A 25125-nucleotide genomic window follows, 5' to 3' on the forward strand; every position below is an offset into this window, starting at 1 on the left:
GTGGGGTAAAGTAAAGTTCCCTTCGCGGTTCGTTCTATAGGATTTGGGACATTTCAACACCACCCTCACTCTTGAACCTAGATTCTTAATGGGGTCTTGAGGAGGAGGCCTGAAATCCTATCCCTGCCCCCAGCATGGGAGACATCTTTCACGCCGGCTTACCACACCCAGTTTGGATTCTCCAGTCTCCGATTGGGATGCCCAGGGCTTGGCACACCAAGGCGTAGGCCTGAATGGCTTGGCAGAGGAGCGTGCCGTTGTCCCTCACACTGCACAGATCGTACACACAGCTGTGCACGAAAGCCGTGGCATCCACAACAGTGCTGCACTCCCACAGGGGGCCGTCCGTCTTGTTGAGAAAGCCGCAGTAGTCAGAACCAAAGTAGAGGGCCTCGGTGGCCGCATCGCACTGAGTACAGTTGTCTATGCAGCCAGAGCCACACTTCCAGTCAGTGTGGTAGACACGCCAACTCTCTCCGAGGTCCAGCACGGACATGGCGGGCCTGCCATCTGGGCGGAGGAAGTCGTCCAGTGGGTTTTTGTTGTAGTTCCCACACAGTCCACAGGTGGAGTTTATGTAAGAGCCTGGGATGGAAATGGAGGCGTAGTGCTGGCCGTCAAACGTCACTAAGAGCCCAAAATCTGTTTCCACGGCAGTAGACATGCCACTCTGGTAGATTTTCACCGCCCCCAACTCTAAGGTGACGGGCAAAGAAGTCACTAGGTCATTAACCTGCCAACAGTAACAGTAAAAGGCAGGTGAGCAGGTGGCCATGCATGTGCCCCAGCACAAGCTGGCAAGGGATAGCAGAGCAACTACATAGGAGAGAATGGTCACCCCAAGTTTTCAGGCTTCCATCGCCTCACCTCTTACTGTGGCTGATGTCTGGGGAAACACTTAGGTAATGGCAGGACTAGGCCAGAAGGCATTGGGTATTTGAGCCCAATAGCTCTGACAGTTCTAGTGCCATCATTCATGCCTCTGGGGACTAGCCGGCTGGCACCCTTCTTGCCTGGCTCTAGACTGACTTCAAGGTTTTGACTGAGAGGTTCATCACCTTGGTTTCCCTTTTTATCGTTCCGATGATCCATTAGGTCTAGGGTATCATGCGTGTTTTCCATGATCCCCTCTCTGTCCTTTGCACCCACTGACCCTCCTGCCAGATGAAACATGGTTGTACTAACTTTAGCATGCTGTTGATCTTGGAGGCCACCCTAGGCCTCCTTCCTCTAAGCACATTGTAATGTGACTGCCTTCATTCAATCATTCAACACCAATAAACCTAAATTCTTGCTAAGTACCAAGCGCTGTGTCAGAATCCAAGAAGGGTAGGGCTAAAGAAATGATATTCACCCTTGTTCCTCAAGGAGTTTTCAGCCTACTGAAGAAGAGCAACACAAACAGATATTTATAGTCGTCGGTTTTAAATATGAATCAATGGGTGCAATGGGAGAACAGAGTGAACACTTAACCCAGCCTCAGGGACCCATACAAGGTTTTTAGAGGCTGTTAAATCTGACTTGAGTCTTCAAAGATAAACTCAAGTTGCCAGAGAAAGGCCCCGGGGTGGGTGTTGAGCAGAGAATTCCAGGACAAGAGGATAAAGGCAGAGGATTAGAGATAACTGTGTGGAGTGGGGGAAGTCCTGGGATATTCAGGACTTCAAGGGAACCAGTAGCCAGAGATGAAGCTGAAGATACAAGCCAAGTCCTGGGGCTTCTCTGGTGTGAAACAATGTTCTAAGAGTTGAGGGTTACTGACAAGTGAATTGGGCAAAATTCCCTGACGTATGGAACCTAGAGTTTAGCTAGAGACTAATCACTGTTGAAACAAACGGTGTCTAATATCTAATGATGCATGAGTGAGGATTGCAGATCCCAGTGTTCAGAAAGAAAGTTAACTATAAGTGAATGGTCAGGGCACAGCTCCATGGGAAGGTAACATTTGAGAGAGGAAGAAGCCTTGGACTGAGGAATTCCAGGGAGGGATCAGCAGACCCTAAGGTGGGGGTGTTTCTAGGTGCAATAGACATCAGGGTCTCCATGTGGCTGAGCAGAGCAAGCAAAAGTGGGCAGTGGTGACTGATATTTAGCAGGGTAGCAGCCAGAACAAGATAGGACTTTGGCTTTAGTTCTGAGCAAAATGTTGAGCCAAGAGGGTATTTAGACCAAAGGACCCACAGGCTCTGATTTCCACTTTGAAAGAACCACCCTGGCTTCCACTTGGAGAACAGACCTTGAAGGGCCTTTAAGCAGTGTTAAAAACAAGGCAACCCAAAAGAGCTGAATATCTTCTCTAGGGAGTGAGCCCCTGAAGGGTTATAAACAAAGAAATAACATGGGCAGATATGCATTTCAGGAGGCTCATCCTGGCTGGAAGGAAGTACTTACTAAACTAAGTCAAGATGAGAAGCAAGGGGCACAGACAGGCAGCTGCTGCCAGAGCCCAAGGAAAACTAAGGATAAAAACTAAAACCAGACACCAAGTGGGAGAGACAAATTGTACAGATTGCTCAATTGTCCCTTGCAGCACAGTCTCTCCAGTGGTTGAATAAGAACTGGGGGGAAAGTCAAGAGTGAATCCTAGCTATCTAGAGGATGTAAACAGGTGGTTTGGAATGCTTCTAACAGAGAATCTGGGGGGAAAGTCAAGAGTGAATCCCAGCTATCTAGAGGATGTAAACAGGTGGTTTGGAATGCTTCTGACAGAAAATCAAGTTTTATCTTCACGCAGTGCTTAGCTTCTGAAGATGCAATGCTCAAGAGCTGAGGTAGAATGATTGGTCCTGTAAGAGTCCTTGGTGGGCTTGACTTTAAGTGCATATCAACTTTCCAGGCTGTCCTAGACTCATATTGGTTTCAGGCATATGGAAGGACAGGACTCTTACCTTCTATATGGTCATTACATTCTGAGTTAGAAAAGATACTGATCTCAAGGTTTACTGAGGTAAATGCCACACGTATGATTGGAAGCTTACCCTTAACAGGATTACCCTTAATGGTCTATTTACAGTGATATGGTATTTAACTCAGAACTCAACACCTTCTGCTCATTACCTAGTTTCAAAGCCACTACTACATTTTTTAAAGGTATTTAGCACATCAGCACCCCACTCCTGGTACCAGTGTTCTATCTTAGCCTACTTGAGTTGCAATACAATATTTATAAACCACAGAATATTCAAGAAGCTGAAAAATCCAAGACAGGAATTCCAACAGATTAGTGTTTGTAAATGCCAGTTTTCTGGTTCGTAGATGTTCATTTGTGTGATAGAAAGGGCAAATTAGCTTTCTATGGCCTTCTGTAGGGCACCAATCATATTTATGAGGGTTCTTTCCTCATCACCTAATCAGTTCCCCCACATTCTATCTTCTAATAGTACCCCCATGAGAATTTACTAATAGAACATCAATGTATGAATGGTTAGGGCATAAACCTTCAGACAATAGGAATAGTGAAGAGGTCTGAACAGAAGAAACTACCCTACAGTTAGAGCCATTTGCATCTCTTAGATAGAGTTAAGCCAATTGGGGTGCAGAAAGCCATTCTGTAAGGAAGGTCAGCCTGCCAGAGTACAGAAAAACTATCTCTTGTCCACGTTGAGGTATGGAAAAACAAATCTTCTCAAAGATAAGTATAATTCCAGATACTAAGCACATCAATTGCTGGGTGTTTCCTTTCCTCTCACCTAAGTTCCTGCTCCTAGCAAGGACCCAAAGTCATCAGGAGAAACCACCAGCCTCTAAACCCTGATCCTCCAAATCCCACAGGATCTCCTGTCTCTGTTTTCATTGCATCCAGGCTGGCATCACTACTGTTGCCTGTAAGTTACAGTTGGAGGGCTTTTCTCCTGACAGAGTACACAGCACTTTCTTTACTCTTGCCATAGTTAGTCACTGTGCTTACGATCCCCTAAGGCTCAAAGCAAGACTTCCTAGAGAACAATATTCTGACCCATGATTTATTGGTTCATTCCTACATTTCATTCCCTAGCAACAGGCAAACCTCTTTGCTTTTCCTTCTCCCTGTGTTCTAGGCATTTTCCTTGTCGACAGAACTCTCCCAGAATGTGTACAAAGACAGGGTGAGGGGAGAGAAGATGAATCACAAATCATGAGTCTTGGAATGGACAGCGCAGAACCAGCATGTGCTGAATGCCTACTGTGTGCCAGGCTCTGTGCTAGGTGAGACACATCTGTTTGTTCTATTTGATATTTAGGAAACCTTAGGTTTTTATCATGTTCTCCTTACTTTAATTGAGGATGGAGCTGGTGACTGAAGCCTTTCACTTTTGTCACTGATTCTAGCTGCCTGTATCAGCTGTGAATGTAGGCAACCAAGTCTAGGCTATTATCAAGAGATCCAATCTAGGGGACACAACTTCTCCCACTTGACAGACAAGGAAAATGAAGCTAGAGTCCATCCTGACAGCACTGATATCTGGCCCCACTCTAGAGTCAAAAAATCTCCATCTTCTGTGGGCTAGATGTACCCTAGCCCATTCTAGTTCATTTAGGGGCTGAACACAAAAACCTATAGTTACTAAGAGACATTTGCTGGGTCTGGATGCTTAGGTTAAGCTGGCTTTCCTTGAGCTTCTTTAGCATATGTAGCCCAAATTGTTTATTTTATCGTTTGAGAATGGATTCAACAGAGAAAACCCCCACTGGAAGAGTGTCACTGCTAACCCAGCAACTGGAGACAGGATTGGAGAAAGGACACTTGTGATTTGCAAGAACACAACCGAGGCCATTCCAGGCTTGGCACAATATGGCTAGGAAGTCAGCTGCTTCCCAGGAGTCTTGAGCTCCTTCCTGTTTCCTGGGCTTCTCCCTGGCTGTCCCCACATCACCCTGGGTCAGGGCTCTGCCTCCATCTAGCTCTTGCCTGGCATAGCAGGTGTATTCAGAGGCACTGGAAACCATTTGGCAAGAGGAAAAGGACGCTGTTGTTAGCTTGCAGTTGGAGTCACATAACCTTTTCTTTCTGGGGCATTTATATTCACATCCACATCTCCCTGTCGCTACAGAAAATTGAGGAATCCATGCCCTGCGCCTGGACTGTGGAACAGAGCCATGCAAAATTAGCAGAGCCACTGGGCCTGAAAGAGACGACAGTGTCCTTTCTTTCATTAAAAAAGAAAAAAAAAAGGAAAAGGAAAAAGTCTGAGCGTGAGCAAGAAAGAATTTTAATCAAAATGGAAAATAGGGACGAAGCATGACACTTTCTTCTCAACCATTGGTATCACACACACCTTCCTTTTTCTTTTACAATGCAAGCAAGTTAGGAAGGCTGGTGAAAAAAAAATTAGCAGGGAATGCTATCTATCCACAATGATGAAGACGATGCTTGGCGATATAAATTTACAATGGAAAAACTCCAAACTTCTGTACTAGAATCCTTCTCTGATATATGAACCTGTCCCTAGAGAGACTAACCAAATAACAAGCAAATTGGCATTTCAACCATGGTCATAGCTCACTTTCCTAATTATAAAGCTGATGAACTGCACAGACTTGGGAATGGAAGAGTCAAAAGAAAAAAAAAACGAAAAAGAAAAAGAAAAATGGAATTACTTCCCCGGTTTTGCCTTTTGTTGGACATGCTACAGCAATTAAAGCTACAACACAGCTTTTATTAGTTCTGCTTGATACTCTATTTAATGACCATGCACCAGGATTAGGGATTACATGGAATTCAGCAATCACCCCTTGTGGTCTTCAAGTTATGATTGCCGGAATAACTACATGGTTGCAACAAGGTCTTCATTAACATTATGAAAATTAAGGCCTCCACCAATTGAGTAATTACCAGTAGCTTCTGGCTTCCGCTCTTTAGGCTCTTTAGTCAACACCCCTCGACAAAAGTCATTTGCATATGCTAAACAGGCCAGCAGAGCTTTCTGCTCTATGCTGTCAGTATGGGTGAAGTGGAAGGTTTCTGTAGAGTGGCATTTGGGTACAGCTTTCCTGGGATCTTCCCATACTGGACTCACTAAGGATATCATGAAAGCTAGTCTACAGCTATTAACTGTTGGAGACCAATCAATGGGAACGTTTCTCTGTGGATGAAGCAGAGGCTCTTGGGCAAACAGGATGGAGGGTTGAGGATGACACCCAAGGCTGTACTGAATTAGGCGTAGGCACTCTGTGCTTGCACATAGCCTGGCCATGACTGTATGACTTTAATGACTGCAAACCAAGTCTATGAGAAACTACGCTTGTCATTCTGTTCCTGGGACTTCTGAGAGACACATACGTGCTTGTATGTGTACACATACACAAGTATAAGCGGTGTTCACAGAGGAGGGATGTTTTCCCAGCACCTCTGGCCCCTCCGCATTTCCCCGTGATGTTTGGAGAAGGTCTTACCTTGACTTTCCCATAGCTTCCTTTAGGAATGAGAATCTTGTAGCCATTCACCTCAACAGAGAGCTCCTTCACCCATGAGACAGCAGAGCCTCCTCGGTGCTCATTCTTGGCCTCCACACTGAAGAAGGGGAGACTGGAGGTTTGTAGACACTGTCGGGCCAACAGGTAAGCACAAGAGCCTTGGAAGTGGAAGAGGAAGCCATCAAAGGTGTGGTAGTGTGGTTCCCCAAACACCACACAGGTACTGGTCTCCACTGGGCTGCAGTAGAAGAACCGGCCCTTGGGTTCGCACACCTCGTAGGGGCTACAGGAGGCCTCCTGACAGTAGATCTCATTGTTGAAATCCAGACAGCGGCACTTGATGGTACAATTCAGGTCGTCCCAAAACACCTCCCCTCGACGAAGGAACTGTCCTGGGAATAAGGACATCAGAGCCAACACTTACTGAGTATTTCCCCTCTATGCCAGGTACAAGGATAAAGAAGGCATGCCTTGGTCATGCCTTCTCATCCCCCACGTGAACCTACTTAGGTAGGGATTACCAATTGTCACCCTCATTTGACAATCGGGGAAACCAAGGCTTAAGAGCAGTTGAATAACTCATTCAACATCTCTCAGCAACTCAGCCAAGACTCCAAGCTGAGTGGGTTTGAATCCAGTGTCAAGCGGCTGGCATTGTTAATGCCCCAGCTGGTGAGTGAGCCCACATTCAAGCACAGACACATTGCCTTCATCTGTGGCAAAGTCTCTGACCTGCAGGAGCCATTTCCTTTTCAAGAATACAAACAAGGGCGTTCCAAAAGCAGACCCGGCTGACAGCCACAGAACACAGCAATCAGCTGTTTGCTTGCTAATTCGTTCATTTAATCAACAGTATGTGGAGCATGTACCCGAAAAAAGGTCAACAGCACAAATCAGGAGGCAGACATAAATCCCAGCTTCCTGGGAATATTCTAGAAAAGACTGACCTCTTCTGTGCTACTCTCAAAGGTTCATAAATCCTACAGATGCTGCTTGGGCTGAACTCAAACCCTTGCATGTTGTTTTCCCTCCAGCTCCAGGACCTGCCCAAGTCTGGTATTCCTCTCTCTTTATCTTCTGAAGAGAACTTTCTGACCACATTTAGGTCAGGAGGAGGACCAGGTCCTTTAGGAGAATGGTTTTAAAGCATGCACTTATTTTTAATAAATATTCACTCCCATTTATTTGGCAGACGCTTAATCTTTAAAATCATTTCCCTAAATAAATTATCTAACACACACATACACACACACACACACACACACACACACACACACACACACACACACACACCAAGACTCCAGAATATCCTACAAGTTGTCCAAGCCTACTGGCTTAACCCTAGCAGAAGGCTGTATTTGCCCAACACGAATATGTATCAACAAGCAATTATGCCTCCTACCTGTTGAGATTTGCACATAAGAGAAGATAATAGATATATTTACATTCCCAGTAGGCTGTATGCATCAGCCCTTAAACCAGGCCCTAAGTCCTCCAGCACTTTGGCACGAGCTCAAGGTTGCATACATTATAAGAGCATTTACTCAGTATCATTTCCAGTCTCTATATCTCCGGGCTTCCAATAAATGAGAGTGAAATGCCTCTGAATAGAGGGGGTTTGGAGCAAAAGGTAGATAGATGCTCTGTGATAATTTTGTTTGTGAAATGATGATTTAATAAGCCAGCTCTATGGAACCGAGCCCCTTGCTTATAATCCAGGCCAAATCCCGATCTCATTAGATTGATAGACGTCCAGGGGCACATAAAAATGCACACGTCCCGCGTGGATATTGAATTTGTCCTGCATATGAAACCCAAACACATAACTCAAGAGGAAAAGCATGCAGCGAAAGTGAGAACATTGCACACGGCTGGCATCAGACCATGCCCACTGCACTGCCAGCCAATGCTGTCCATCACCACGGTGTTCATTCCCAGGACTCAGGTGTGACGCGGCCCCTGAGAACTCAACAATGCAGTCCGGAGCCACTGAACTCTATAGCGAGCGCTCGAACGAAAGGGAAGAGTGTGGGGGAGAGTCTGGGAAGTCAAGGGGTGAGAGATGAAGCGACAGGGAGACAGAGTCTCACACAGATGGCAAGTAGGGTTGTGTTGACCTTCCCACGAGGGAAAGGGAACAATTTCAGAAGTCATGGGGGAGGGCCTTTGGGACTACATCCTTTCCTATCCGGTTTAGCTCCGTAGCACTTACTTGTTATTCCAGCATGGACGATTTCACAGAGGGTACAAGGAAAGATGCCCAGACAGGTCATCTTCAAACACGAGCTTGCCTTAGGGCAAGTCAGAGGTTCCGTGCTCAGTGGGAGGGAGCAGAGGGCATGGGAACTTCAGACCAGATGAAACTGGCTTTGCTCTACGAATTAAAATTTGAAGCTAGGCAAGAGATAGATGTCTGGCAGCCAACTATGCAGAGCACACATTCTGTCCAAGGAGGAGAGATCTCCTTAAACGATGCAAAGGGTTCTTACAGATCTGCAATCAGTTCGTCCAACACTGCCCGGTACCCTGTACCGGGTGTGTTATATGTGCTATGCTGGGTCATCTTTACGTGGGTGTCTATTTCTGCTACCACAGTGTTAGCATGGGCAGCTAGAATACCTACCCACATCTCTGCTCTCTGAAGAGTGGCTGGGGCTCAATGGGTTTATTACATTGTTCTTTAGAAAGATAAACTGGATGGACAGGCGAGTCGGTGGGCTAGCAGATAGAGAGACGTGGGCGGGTGAATGGATGGATTGATAAGAATAACACAGGATTGGAGGGACAGGTGGATAGAAGGGTAGATGGAGAAGGGGAGGCTAGAGAGAGGGATATTGGATGGGTGAGCCACTGGGCAAGCGGTTGGAGAAGTGCATTGATGGGAGCTTAGTGGAGATGAATGAGTGACTAGGTGGGCGTCAGATAAACAGAGAAAATTTTCCCTCTTGTAGTCGTAGCCCCTACTACACGCAGAGATGTTAACAGAAATCCCGTTTCCTTTTGAATACACAGGAGCAGGAACCAATACCCGGGGATGCCCCTGTGAGAACTCCCAGGCTATGAGCGTCTTTGGAGGTTGAGAAAGGAAGCCCCAGTACAGAGGCCAGTGTACAGGGGCCTCACAGAGGAGCCTTCCCACAAACCTAAAGCGGCCCTGATTCCCTGCGCATCTTTCTACCCCTGAGAAAACTAAAACTCAGCTACTTTATCTTTCTCCTGGTACCAGGAGCTACTGATTTACCATTCCAGGGACTTGGCAACTCCCCAAGTTCACCCACTCCTAGGGATCTACAAAGTGCAGGTGGTAGAACAAGAGTAAAGAGGAGAGAATCTTGAAGGGGGGGCAACCACAACAAAAATAAGTCGAGACAGGAGGCTCCCTTCCGTCCATCTGGCTGAGAAATCACTCAAGGCCCTGCTTCACTCTGGAGACATTCCAAACTGTTAGCCGCATGCACACCACAGGCAAGGACCCAGAAGCAGACCATGTGCAGCGTTGCCCCCGGGGTGGTGAGTGCGCACACTAACATTACCTTGATCTCCATCACACACCTGAGAGATGTCAAGAAGGGTAAGGCGTCAGGAATGAATCCTCCCCGTGGCTGGAAAGCTCACCTGTCAATATGAGGAAGCCCAGCCCCGTGCTGTCGGAGAAAAGAGGAAAACTTTTTACCTCTAGAGGTGCAGCCATTGGCCGGGTCAATTTCCTTCCCGTCGACTTTAAAAGCCCAGCGTCCTGGAACGTTGACATTTGTGGTCTCTTGAATATTCACAATCTCAGGGGTTCTCGACCCCGGAAGACTGAAGAAATTTGTGAGGTTTCCACCATTAAATCCTGCCTGAAGCACACGCACACACACAAAAAGGGGATTGAGTACTCACCCTCCCTCTTAGTCAGATGACTGAATTACTTCAAGAATTCATCGCACTTGGTGTGAAAAGCCTGCCTAGTTCACCCCAGACCCAGAGTAAGGGATCAAAGATAGACAAGGCCAGCCCCTCAGTAAACCTACAAGATCAAAATTGTGTTTCTGGAGCAAGGGTTTTAACAGGAACTGTCCACAATGCTGAGCAAAGTAAGCAAGGGATACAGTAATTTAAATCTACATGAGGGTGACACAGAGAATCTTTTACCTGTGCCATCACACCTCCGAGGCCTGTCAGAGGGTCGCCACCACTGGCTGTCCCAGTAGTCCAGTTGATCTCATAGTAATTAAAGAGTGTGAACGTGTAGGAGCCATCTGACACCAGCACGGCCTGGAAGGTGTTCACCTAAAGAACGTGCAGAAGCCCTCATGACTCACATTCTTGGGAGGTCACCACTCACTGGTGACTACCCTCACCCCCTTCCCTCAACAACCATCACGTGCCCCTAACACCAGACAGCTCTGAACGGCACTGCAGCCCAGCCCTGGCACTCTGCCTTCGTTCAAAACATGTTTCTACCTCCAGTGCAGAAAAGCTAGATGTGTAAGACTTCGTGTCCAACTGAGAATTCACCTGAGATAAACCTGGGGTGTGACTCAGTTCCCCCCCCAAACCCCCAACTCTCTTGGACTAAAACAGAAGATTCGGAGTCCCCTTCTGAGCTTGCGATGACCTGAGAACACCTATAGATGGCAGCATGAGAATAAACTATAGGAACTGACAAGCCAGGGACCTCAGCATAAATACCTGCACCCAGAGCAGAGTGGGCAGGGTGGGGTGGGAAGGGACACTGAACTCAAAGTCCTCTGGAGCTGGATCTCTCTGTTCCTGGAAAACATCACTATTCTGGGTGAGATCCCCCCTCCCCCAACTCACCCTTTAAGATGAAAGTTGGGAAGTGATTTTTAAAGAAGCTCTTTCTGCAAAGACATTGTTCCTCTAATTGAGCATTTATGCATTTACTTTGTATCTGTACCATCCTCAGTGCTCCACTGCCACTCAGGCAGATGCTAAGACGGGCAAACGGTTTGGGTTCCTTCCATTTGGAGCTAGGCAGCTGAGGACTAAGTGAAATGAGTTGCTGGAAATCGAGCAGCTATGGAACTCGGGGCTGCAGCCAGAGCACCCAGCCTACCTCTCAGAGCGTGGTCACTCCAGGCTGTCTTAAGCCTTTAAGGGGATGGAGACATTATAGAAATCCAAACCTTGCAGATGGTTCTCAGATATAAGCTGTATCCGGCCTCAGCCTTTCCTATGTCCCTTTCCTCATCCCCCAGCCTTGGACCCGTGCTTTCAGGAAATGCAAATTGAGATAGGATTAAAAGTAGCAGTTCCGCCCTCTCCCTCTTCAAGCCTCTTCCCGGCTGCCTGATAGCATCCCAGTTAACATTCTGTGCAAGGGCAGAGGAAGACCCAAATTCCTATCCTGTGTAATCAGACTGGGATGGAGGATCTTGGAAACCCATTCTAGACAGTTCCAGGGATAAGCACTTTGCTAGTAAAGAAAAGCCCTTTTTGTAATAGAGAGCCTTCTCCTCAGGCCCTGTGCCTGCCACAGCCGATGGCGTTTATGATAGAGTCAACTGGGTATATGACTTTGTTCTCTGGGCCCGTTCCACAAAGAGGAAAGTAGGACAGAGTGGTGAATGATCGATAAGCTCAAGGTTTCTACAAGATCACCGGTGGGGCCAGACTCAAAGGATAGGTGCAGAGCCTGGGCTAGGTACGGTTTGAAGTGGGACCTTTTTCATGCCAGGACTCCCCTGCAGAACTGAATCTCTATCAACATTTGTTGGAAATGCCTTTGAGTCAAAGAAATACCTTTGGAATCAACTCCTCAAATCACTCCATCACTTCTTACCCACCACCACACAAACATAAACACACACACACACACACACACACACACACAAATGTAGATACACACAGAGAGACAAACACACACACAAACACATACATACACACACACAAACAGATACACAGAGACAAATACACACACACAGAGAGAGACAGACACACAAAGAGAGACAGACACACACATATACACACACATACACACACAGAGACAAACACACACACACACACACACACACACACACACACACCACACCACACACCTCATCTACTCTTACCCACACATCCCTACACACACAGTTTTCCAATACTCATTCTAAGACTTTCCTAGATCTGGTTTTACACGACCTTGTTTTTCGAGAATTCAGAGAGCTTTTTAGGACACTCCCTGGAGGAGGCAGCTGAAGAAAGAGTTGAGGAGTCACCCTCAGAGTTCACTGTGATCTGTTGCTCTGATGCTTAGGGGGCCTGACTCTCTACACTGTCCCTTTGGAACACAGACAGCACTTGGGGGATTTTTGCTGGGGATTAAGAAATGGCTGACTATTATGGGGCTAGCACATGGTTCAAAGCTCTGTAAACACTGGTTCTCCTGAAACACACCCACTTCTTCTTCAGCTGGGCTCCCATGACAGAGTCTTGTCTTAAGATCTCTACCCCTCGTTTAGTGGACCTGACTATGGGTAGTCTTGGGTGGGATAGGTAGGTCCATTTCAAAGGTAGGGATGGATGGACACCCTACTGGTTGTACAGAATCCATCATCCTTTCCTTTCCCTCCAGAAGCTCAAAGCCCTTCAAGGTTTCATCATCCATCTTCACAGAAAGAGATCTCACCTGCTTTGGAGACCCCACCCAAACTACAAAGCAGAAAGCACCTAAATTACCTTGGCAATTTTTACAGTCAGCAGAGGGCTTAGTGGCAGAAATGGTGGTCAGCATTTGATGGGCATTTCTTCTCTCCTCTACCCCTTCACTGACACTAAAATTTATCGATCGCTGGCACCCTGCATTCCTACTCTGTAAGATATGAGGCTTAAAGGACATAAAACATTGCCTGAGGAGTCGTTAGCGATCCATAACGTGACAGAGGGAAACGTATGCTTCTTTAGAGGTTATTTCTGGCCAATGCATCTGCTACTTAAACACGGGTCTTTCTGTTCTGCAGGACCTCTTAGCAATAAAGTGCTTCGAGCTGCTCTAGTCGCACAATGCTAAAACACATTCCCCATGGCGTCTTGGCTATGAATTGCAAGACCAGCACTTTTTAACCTCTCTCTGCTATGCAGGAATTTCTGTTCTACCCCTGAACAGTCAACTCATTGCCAGGAAAACAGATGGATTTAGAAATAACCCTAAGAAGCAAGAGGATAATTTTTTTTTAAGTTTCTTTGCTTACTAGGAAACTACAGTTGAAGATGCACGTGACTGCAACCTCAAAGTTCTCCACCATCATGGTCACCCAAACACGCTGTGGGCATTCATGGAAACCGGGGCTTTGTCCTCTTAGGCAGAAAGTTGATTATCTCCATGGTATTACCAGAGATAATCTTTTTTATTTGACTTTTATTTGACTGCTCATTTGGGATTTCAGAGCAGATGTTGAAACTTTATTCAGGAATTGCTTTAACTGCCCACTCTAATTAACATCAAGGATGAATCATTTCAGCCCTGGTCACAATGCAAAAAAAGAAAAAAAAAAGGCTTAACGTAAAATAAAATGGCCATTTTTCCCCCCAATCCAGCACCCTAATTCTCTCTTGCTACCAGATTTTATGGAGGGGAAAGAAGGGAAATTATCGATGGTGAGAAACATTTGTGCCCCTGGCAAGAGAAAAAGTCCTTTGTGTCCCTCGCAAGATCCATAATCACTCGGCCTGGAATGAGTGGCTTTACCTTCCTCACTCTCTCACAAAAGGGAATGCTATCTCCTGCAAGAATATTGTCGAGAGACCCCTTTTGGACATTGGTAATGAACTGTGACGGGGTGACACATCTGAAATAATTTCAGCCGACTGGACTGGTTCGTGCTGATATTTCCCTGTTTCCTGGAAGATGGGTGGCGAGAGCCATTAGTTTAACTCAAGCGAACTGACACTTCTCCTCTCTACCAATCACATTCCTGCTCAGTAGTGAGCATGGACAGGATGTCAGAGACGCAGCGGAAAACGGAAAGGTTGGATGATTACAGGTGTGGTACTGCTGCCTCCGTAAAACGTGACTTCCTCCCAGGTCACAATGAAAACCCAAGTGGCAGAGAAGGTGGTCATGTCTTTGAAGTACTTCCTGATGTCCTTGGTGGCTCTTCTCAAGATGGCAGAGTCCATGGTTTCTCTGTAATAGATCTCACCCCGAATTCCGTTGTGCACGTCTGCCCAAAACGGAGCAATGAAGGCCCTCCCATCCGTCAGGGGAAAGGACTCTGGCGTAAACTGGCTCACTAGCACGTTGAAGGAAACAACACCGTTGTTATTAACCTACGAAAATAAGAGAGAATTCGCACAGTGGACCTGAAAACAGGCGAACTTCAGAGGCACAAATCAAGACATACAGCCAATCACATGAATGAAGGGGATTTGAATTGCTGACTTTGAGCCCCTAAGTACCAGCTGCCATTGTTCTTTTGAGCAGGTTTGCTTCCTCCTGGACACGCGCATTGGTTTTCTGTCACTTTCAGTTTGTAGTCAGTCGAGTTCCTTGTTAATTCAGTCTCATTTTCATGTTCTTTGCCTTATCTCTGTTTGCATTTATTAAATGCTACTGAGTTGTGGATTGTAGGGTGTGTGTGTGTGTGTGTGTGTGTGTGTGTGTGTGTGTGTATGTATGTGTGTGTGTGTATGTGTGTGTGAGAGAGAGAGACAGAGACAGAGAGAGGCAGAGACAGAGAGACAGAGACAGAGAGAAAAAGAACAAATTTGTTGAGAGTCAGAGATGCAAAATAGACAGGAGAAAGCAAACATAAACAGTTAATTTAATAATTAAGAGCTCCAGAGTATAGCTTGAGTCTTACTGTATCATAAAAAAGGGGGCAGAGAAAGATGAATCAAATACTCCTTTGCTGAACTCAGGTCTCGGGGTGAGCCATTCAGAGTTCTGGGTGAGCCATTAAAAAGCAAAACAAAGCAAAACAACTTCCCTTGATGTCATAAGTACTTCCTTGCTCAGAAAAAGAGCAAGGTGAAGACCTAGAGATGTTCAGTTTCCGCCCAGTTCTTGTCCCTCGAGAGCATCTTTGTACCATCTCTGTATAAAAACTGAGCTATGAGAGCTTGGAGTCGTACTTGTAAATGACTGCCTAATGGTGAGTCCTTCATGATCTGTAAATGGCTCTGTAAGTGCAGGAAATGACAACACCTTGCTGCCATGTGTCCCCTCAGTTCCCTAGGGACCTGAAATCAATCCTATGTCTGAGAGAAACTGACTTAATCCCATGGCCCGTGTGACTTTAGCGGCAGAAAACGCCCGTGCTGGGAATACTTGCTGTTCCTGGGCAGAGAAAATCTAGAGATGATTGCCCTATATATCAAATTGTCTGTTATATTCCTACCGATCAACCACAGAGTAGACATTAAGAGCGACCCTAGTCCCACAGGGAAGGGCTATGCAGCTGGACTAAAGGTACCTCAGGCTTTTGGAAGAAAGCCTGTGAGGATTGGGGTGTGAGAGAGTCAGAATAAAGGGATGTTGAGAACCTGTTGTCTTCAAGAAAAAAAAAAAAAAAAAAAAAAAAAAGAGCCACCCAGAAGCCTGCCTGCAAATGAGCGAGGAAGGACTTCACTTCTCAGAGCATTGGGAAGTCAGGGTACAGTTTATGCACAAATGATGCTGCCCTGAACCTGTCCTTCTGCAAGGCCATGAATTTTTAAGCTCCAAGTCACACCGTGCAATGGAAGAGACGGAGGAACTGAGTGAAATTCATGCTCTAGAGGCCTAGGAGGTCAAAGACCCCAGAATGGAAGCCCTCTCATCTCCAAAAGCAAGTCAGCACACTTCAAAACTCACAGCCAGCTCCCTCAGACACAGACCAGGGAGGCCCCTGCTGAGAGGAGAGCATAAAAAACAGGTTAGGATGCCAGAGCCATGGGCTTTTTTTAAGGTGATTAAAACACACAGGCTCACCCATGGAGGAAGCTGGCCAAGACTCAACGTGTGTTTTGATTATAGTCTGCGGTTGAGATCGGTGGCTCTTGGACTTTTGTGGGCACCAGGATTACCTGGAGAGCTCATTAAGGTAGATAAGTAGGCTCTCTCCCTCAGTTTCTGAGTCAGCTGGGGTGGAAGGTGGCACAGCAGGCAGGGCTGCTAGTGTTTCAGGAGCCCTTAGGTAGGTGGGGTAGTGTGTGTGGAGGTGGGGTGGGGGTGATTTTTCTAGTGTTCACCAAAAACTGACAAAGAAGCATTCTCAGTGGCAGACACGAATATGCTCCAAATTTCAGATGTTTGTTCCTCCTGGGTGGGGCGCAGATCTAGGGTGAGATGTGGCAGAATCTACCTATGTCTCCCTCAGTCCACGAAGGCAGAAAGAAAGACGGGTTCAGCTGCTCCAAACCATAGCCACAGCAGCAACCTCGAGCATCCAAACTGCACGGCCCGAGACTGCAGCTGCCGGGGCGAGCTCTGAGCTGCTTCCGAGCTTTGACCATGGGACCCTCTGGCATAGCCACAGACCTAAGGAGGGTGGCCAACTCTGCAAACCACTTTTATACAACCGTTGATTACCCATCTCCCATGCTCCAACTCAGCAGCAAATTGGTCAGAAGCCCAAGAAGAGCAGATGTCTAAACTTTTCACACCCCCAGAAGGGAGCTCCTATTGTGGATCATTGTTTCTTTTTTTATCTTGTTGAGTAGCAGAAATAATGTGAGCAGCATTGGGCCTCTGCTTCACTTCTGTGTTTAATCACCCACAAAGGCAATTTACTGCCCTGTATACTCCTCCACTATGAACATTAGCCATTAAATATATCTTTGACTTTCTTAATCATAAAACCCATCAGCTCATGAAATCTCAGAACTTGTCACTTTTGGCCGCCAATAAATCCCCAGTCCTCAGGGACCTGGAAGAAGGTTTTTTGGTTTTTTTTGTTTTGTTTTGTTTTTTTAAGTGTTTTCCTTAATGATAGACAACAGGGAGAGCCGCTTCTGCACTTACATAGACAGTGCGGTAAGGAACACCAAAGAAGAAGACAGGGATGGCCAACTTAATCTCAGATGAGCTTCCGTCGTCTACTTTAGGGGTTCTGGTGTCATTCTGCCAAAATGGATACATGAGCTCCCTGGGCTGAGCTGTCAAGAGAGACGGTGGTTAGATAGATTAGAAGGCAGCTGCCTCTTCCTTTTGGCAAGCTGCTATCCCTCCCACCCACTAATGCCAGCTTGTGCAAGCATGGTTTACAAGCCAAGGGCAAGGCAGCAGGCCTCAGCCTCTCCAGTCCAAGTCTATGCTAGACCTAGCTAATGGTCTCATGTATTCGGGAAAGGAAAGAACAGAAGGGACCTGGTCTCTTAAGACAGAGAACTATGTGCTTTATTCTGGTGTGCCCGTGCATTAGAGAGACCAACGGTGACAGTGAGTGGGGATGGCATACCACTGTGGGTACCTGGAACTCCCAGTGGTGTCCAGAGGTGGCCTTTAGACCTGGCGTGGGTGAGGAAGGTTTGCCTCTTGAGTAGATAACCAGAGGAAGAGAAAGTGGATGAAACCACAGAGCACCTCCTGATCTAAGAATCCTACGATTTCCTGAGACAGTCGTGGCTGCTTTTTCTAAGACTCCTTTCCTTCTTACCACATAGCAGAAGTCATCAGAGCCCACGAGGACTAATTGGAACTCTACAACAGGAGGAAGAGAGGGTTGACCTTGACTTAGACTGGCCCAAGGAGCTCTCTGTCCAGTTCTATTCCCAGAAATCAGACATCGGATCCTCGAGGTAGCAGAGGGAGGTGCCTGAGTATGTGCACGTGTGGGTATATGTGTGTGCATGCGTGTGTGCATGCATGTATGCATGCGTGTGTGCATGCGTACATGCGTGGTGGAGTTTGGAGTGCTTGAGTACTCTGTAGGGCAGACAGTGTTCTTCCTGGTTCTCCCAGTCAAAAGTGAGCCATTACACAGACCCCCACCTGGGACAGCAGCAATTCCTCCCTGGATGCGTGGCTTGCAAACTCTGGAACTTCCCACGAAAACTCTTGCAAGGCGTGGAAAAAATAAGGCAATGTCCCTAAGGCCTGCGCTACCAAGGACCCAGCACAACTGTACCTCTGAAATAATCTACATGTCACATCCGACGCCACTTCTCTCTGCCTCTGTTCTTTCTTCTTTTGAATGAAAGTTGGACAACAGAATACTTTTCTTCCTTTGAACATTTATCTGTTGTTTCTGGGTGAGGGGGTGGGAGTCGCTGATCCATGTTGGGTTATGGCCACAGCCCTCAAACCCATCTAGAGACTGATGCCCAGTCTCTTATCGGCTATCTCTGGGAAAGTCCCCACTTTGTACTGATAGACATGAAAGGTAGAGAGGAACTGGTCCCAGCTAGTTCTTCCCCTGGGGAAGCCCTTTAGTGAGCAGACAACAGCCCCTAAAAATAGCTTGCAGAGTCGACAGATAGCTGCTGGGAGGGTCAGGCAAAGCTCTCTAGTTCTGGAGTGGGGAGTTGGTGCAGGTCTGTCCAGACAAAGGTTTAATCTCTGTCTGGGGGAGAGCATCGGGAAAGCAGGGGGAACTGGTCCAGCCATTAGTATTCACACATTGTTCCCACATCTCAGAAGTTTCTGGGAAGCTGACCCAATCAAAGCTCTCTAGTTCTGGAGTGGGGAGTTGGTGCAGGTCTGTCCAGACAAAGGTTTAATCTCTGTCTGGGGGAGAGCATCGGGAAAGCAGGGGGAACTGGTCCAGCCATTAGTATTCACACATTGTTCCCACATCTCAGAAGTTTCTGGGAAGCTGACCCAATCTTCACCTGTAGGGGATGCTGTCGCTGATTTAATCTCAGGAGCATTAGCCAGTGAGCTGCGTTGAACGTCACAATGAGTATTTAGAAAGGCTCTTGGAATATTCTTATTTACATTATGGTAACAAAGTACAAATTTCTAGAAGATTAAAAACATGCAAAAAATTCTTTGCCACCTTACTATGGCATTAAAGACAGGCACTTATTAGATTTGACGGTGGCTGATTGCCTTGAATTACTTGAGCATATAGCCGTCAAACTACAGGTTTGTCTTTCTTGGGGAGCTTTTTGGGAGTCATGCCCAGTATGGAGAAGGGCATGGTACAGTTCACATAGCACGGTAATCATTTCCAGGCAAAAGTTAATTGGTATTTTGTACAGCGTTGGGCAATGTGCCTGGGGAAGAGACAATCAAACCCCCTTTTTAAGGACACAGAAAACACTGGTAATGGAGACCCAACTTCTCTCTGGTTCCAAGATTCTTCACTTAGTTTGTGATTTTTTTTTGAACAGAAATAACAGTTAAAAGCTTTCCGTCTTGAAAACATTACAGATAAGCACATCTAATCCTGTACAACCTCAATAAAGATTTGTTGAATAAAATAGGGCACTCGACCAAAGGGAGCAGGCAAAAACAACAACGATTCCCATCTCAGAACCGACTACAACGGAAAATAGAGCTATTAGTAGCCGGAGCCAATTGATAGGGTCGCAGTTAGCAACAGAAACGCTATCCCTACCCATGCTCGCTCTAAACTGGGAGTTGCACAGTATAGTTAGGTTTCCAGGATTTTTCTCTCTCACCAAAGAAAACTACACTTCCTTGGTGTAGAGGTAGAAGATGGAGTCGCTGGGTTGATTGTAGGGAAACCACTCTACTGTTACTTTGGGTTATGTTGGGCAACTATTAATACACCCAGTTCTAGGACAATGGGCAGTGATCTTAAAGGGAAGGTTCGTCTAGGACCTGGGACCATGCAGCAGCTGAACCTAACAGACAAAAGAAAGGTGTTTTGGAAGATTAGTCTTAAAAGACTTACGTCGTCATAGGTCTCTGAGATACAAGACATCAACACCAAGGCCACTACTGCAACTTCCTAACCCTGGGTCAAAATACAATCACTCTTTAAGGTCTCCCACATAGGCTAAATGGCTAACTGGGGATCAGTGATGAGGGAGGAGACCGATGCCCTCATCTCCTGCAAGTACTTGAGCTAGAATTAGTTTGTGTTGTTTTAAAGACCTGCGCCGGCATATACAAATTACCTTCTAAGTTAAATAAGAAAGAGTGAGCACCATTCAAAGTTAATGCATTTTACCCTTGACAACGGAATTTAATTTACTTTTTTTTTCTCTCGTTGTATCTGCAGACACATGTACACCTGCCCTTGCAATTACGGTGCCAGCAAGAGTGTCTCTTTATAAATTCAAGAGCATGAGGATCAAGAGCTGTATAAGATGCTGTCGTACTCACCTTGGTGCCGAACAAGAGCGAAGATGAAAGAGACCCAAATTCTAAGTAATGATGAATAATTCATCCTGGAATTTTAAAAAGAAAAAGGAAAAAAAATCCCCTGCTTGCCAGAGTAAATAGAACACCAGGTGTGTTTGGTGACAAATCCCGAGACACACCACGACCATCACAGAACAAATTTACTTCCCAACCCCAATCGTTCGGAGGCAGCGGCTGTAATTCCCAGGAAGCTCTCAGGTCCTCTTGAGTTCAACAGCTGTGGGGACAAAGTAGACCCCCAGAAAGCTGCCTGGAAGTGTAGGTTATGGAGGAGTTAGATGGGAGAAACACAAGCTTGCAGGGAGCAAGGGGAGGTGTCTGCTTTGCATCTGATAAAAAAAACAAAAAATAGCGCCCAACTCCAAAAATGCAGGTCTCACACCATGCCTCTGGGACTCTAACTTCTGCAAGACCCAACTCTTCTAATTTTCCTGGTCTCCACCGTGATCCAGGAAATACTGGTTAAGTTACCACGTGTTTCTCCAAGTAGGAGGATGCAAAGTATGTCATCCCTTCTCAATAACCTGGAGCCAATCCATCATTTTACCGACCAGACTCACAGGTGGCTTAAGACCATCCACTGACTGACATTCCACAAGGAAATGGATGATCAATGGCTACTTGGGTGATTAAAAAAACAACAACAAGAAAAAAGCAGCACACCAGAGTGGCTCCTTGGAAATACAACAGAAACAGAACCCCGCACTCAAGCAACTCTCGTTAGTTCCAGGAAGTTAATTAAAAGAAGGAACATCACAAAACCAAACTCATTTACATGCTAATTTACAATCGGCAGAGCGGGTGGCGTTACCCCCTGTTAGGAGTGCAGAGGGTCTGCGCTGCTCCAGAAAGCTGAGATGCAAGCACACTAGCAGGATCCAAGTTCACCATGCACTGGCCTGAGGACCAAAGTGCAGACCAGGAAGCCTGCTCCCACAGCATTCTTTAAAAAACCTTCTCTTATCATTTGAGGTTATCAGAATCGTTCAGCCCAACTTTTAGGCAAAAGCAATGACCCCATACTGGGAGAGTCTTAAGGCAAATCTTCAGTTGGCCGGCATGCACATTGAAGTCTCAAGCACTTAGTAAATGCCAGCCATTTCTGCTGCAAAGGACAGAGCGCTTCAGCAGGCGTCATATACAAGCTCTAGCAGAGGCAGGTGCAAGCTTCAGGCCTTTGTGGGAGCAGAGCAGAGAGCGGCAGTGAGGAGGATTCATTTAGACATTTGTATTTATGAAAAATGCCACTAACCTGTTCAGTCGAGACTGGAGGAATTGAGTGAAAAGTATTAACTCAAATCTTGGTGAGCCCGGAAAATTAGGTATAAGAATTCACGTCAGTTCTCCTTGCGTGACTGTCAATTATTTCTGATCCCTGGAATCACGTCCGAATCCCATACTCTTAAAACCAAAAATTCAGTTAGTCCTGCACTAGAGTCGGGGGAGTGTTGAGTTGCAATCAAGTTGCTTTCTATTGATTAAGGAAAAGGAAATCTGAAGATCGGTTTCAGGATTGCATGGAGAGGCTCTTTTCCTGAAAAACTAGACCTCCCCCCTCCTTTAAAAAGAGAAAAAAAAGTGGATTCAGATGGAAATGTCAGGTACGTGGAGCTGAAACCTTGGTTCTCTCTGATCAGAATCACTTTGCTCTGAAAAACACAAAAGAAACCCTCCCTTTCTGTCTTTGTACCCAAAAGAAGGCAACTGTCTAGCATTACAGAATTAGCATCCAGCAGCACAGGAGTAAACCCCACAAAGGGCCTCCCCGCCACATTTAAATGAAGTCGCCTTTTCTACCAAAGTTCGTCTCTCTCTCTCTCTCTCTCTCTCTCTCTCTCTCTCTCTCTCTCTCTCTCTTTCTTCTTTCTTCTTTCTTTCTTCTCTCTCTCTCACTCTCTCTTTCCTTTCTCTTCTTTCTCTTTACTTCCCTTTTATCTTTCTCTTTTTCTCCCTTTCTTATGTGTTCACTCTACTCTGTTTGTCCCCCTACAGATATGTATAAAGTATTTTAAGAGACTTTCCCAAATGTAACAAGGTTTCATTCCTTCTCTCTCTCTCTGATTCACACACAAATGGGTAGTGGCATTTCTCAGGCAAACTAAGCGGTGGAAGGAAAACTATGCCTCTGACACCCCCACTTGTGCCCCTGAGGGTCTTTCTTGGGAGGGGGTACAGGCTTCTCCTGCTGAGTATCCAGGAGGAACTGTGGAAGGCTGTTCAAACAAAGGAAAACTGTGTTCAGCTCGATGCTTGCAGGATTGCAGTGAGCTAAATCCCACCCCACGAAATTAGCTCTGGACAAATTCACATTCAAGCAACACCAAATGGACTCAGTAGGTTGTGTACACACACACACACACACACACACACACACACACACACACACACACACACATTCACACACATACACACAACACACACACTCACACATTCACACACATACACACAACACACACACTCACACACACATATACACACATACACTACACATATACACACACATACACAGCACACACTCACTCACACACATATACACACATACACACACAGCACACACTCACTCACACACACATTCACACATACACACAACACACACACTCACACATTCACACACATACACATAACACACACACTCACACACACATTCACACACACATACACACACAACACACACACATACACACACACAACACACACACACTCACTCACACACATTCACACACATACACACAACACACACACTCACACATTCACACACATACACATAACACACACACTCACACACACATTCACACACACATACACACACACAACACACACATACACACACACAACACACACACACTCACTCACACACATTCACACACATACACACAACACACACTCACACACACATTCACACACATACACACAACACACACTCACACACACATTCACACACATACACACAACACACACACACTCACACACACATATACACACATACACATACACATACCCACAACACACACACACTCACACACACACATATACACATATACACATACACATACACACACATACACAGCACACACTCACTCGCACACATATACACACATACACACACAGCACACACTCACTCACACACACATTCACACATACACACTCACAAACACACACACTCACACACACACACTCATACACACATTCACACACATACACTCACTCACACACACATTCACACACATACACACACATACACACATACACACACACACAACACACACACTCACACACACATTCACAGTCACAAACACACACACTTACTCATACACACATTCACACACATACAGTCACTCACACACACATTCACACATACACACACACTCACACACATTCACACATACACACACACTCACTCACACACACATTCACACACACACATACACACACAACACACACACATACACACACAACACACACACACTCAATCACACACATTCACACACATACACACAACACACACTCACACACACATTCACACACATACACACAACACACACACTCACACACACATATACACACATACACATACACACACATACACACACAGCACACACTCACTCACACACATATACACACAACACATACACACTTACTCATACACACATTCACACACATACACACACATACATACACACACATACACACACATACACACACATACATACACACACAACACACACACTCACACACATATACACACAACACATACACACTCACTCACACACACATTCACACATACACACAAACACACACTCACACACACTCACACACACTCATACACACATTCACACACATACACTCACTCACACACACATTCACACACATACACACACATACATACACACACAACACACACACTCACACACACATTCACACTCACAAACACACACACTCACACACACTTACTCATACACACATTCACACACATACACTCACTCACACACACATACACACACACTCACACACATTCACACATACACACACTCACTCACACACACATTCACACACACATTCACACACACATTCACACACATACACACACACTCACACACACATTCACACACACACAGTTCTATGTGAGAATCATAATTAAAGAAGAGGTCATGAATTTGGGGGGGGAGCTTGAGGGAAGGAGGGAGGGGAAAGAGGGAGTGAAGTAGACACACTCTTCATGTACAAAAATCTCTAAGAAAGATTTAAACAAATGGAAGACATTGAAAGTACCACCAAAGTTAAAAATACTCGAAGTGGAATTCATTAAAAATAAACAAGAAGGAATCATTTGAATGCAGCAGGAAAAGTCCTTTTGTAAATCAAATCAATGGGAATTTTAAATATGCCCAAATCTTTCTCTGGCCAGACACTGACGTGTTGCCTGGACCAGAAATAAAAACTGAATCAAAACCACCCAGCTTTGCATATGTTGTGCTAAAGGACAAGAGTGC

At 45.9% G+C, this 25125-nt stretch overlaps 1 protein-coding gene across 9 annotated transcripts in view; it reads right to left on the bottom strand.

Moving 5' to 3' along the window:
* Tecta (tectorin alpha) overlaps positions 1 to 22615 on the bottom strand; it is a 72276-nt gene extending 49661 nt beyond the window's left edge. For 2 of the 9 annotated variants that reach the window (XR_015626411.1, XM_087560924.1), the window contains exons 1-8: positions 21447 to 21787; positions 20597 to 20661; positions 17324 to 17457; positions 14362 to 14649; positions 10528 to 10665; positions 10067 to 10232; positions 6373 to 6785; positions 163 to 733 (exon numbers count right to left, since the gene is read on the bottom strand). Coding sequence is in view for 6 of the 9 variants with exons in the window: in XM_087560924.1 (XP_087417050.1) it covers positions 163 to 733; positions 6373 to 6785; positions 10067 to 10232; positions 10528 to 10665; positions 14362 to 14649; positions 17324 to 17457; positions 20597 to 20661; positions 21447 to 21577 (1906 nt within the window). In the remaining 3 variants the exon portion in view is untranslated. 9 annotated transcript variants of the gene reach the window in all.
* Between the last annotated feature and the right edge of the window lie 2510 nt (positions 22616 to 25125).

Source organism: Rattus norvegicus, chromosome 8 (assembly GCF_021556685.1).
Source record: "Rattus norvegicus strain SHRSP/BbbUtx chromosome 8, alternate assembly SHRSP_T2T, whole genome shotgun sequence".
Lineage (NCBI taxonomy): Eukaryota > Metazoa > Chordata > Mammalia > Rodentia > Muridae > Rattus > Rattus norvegicus.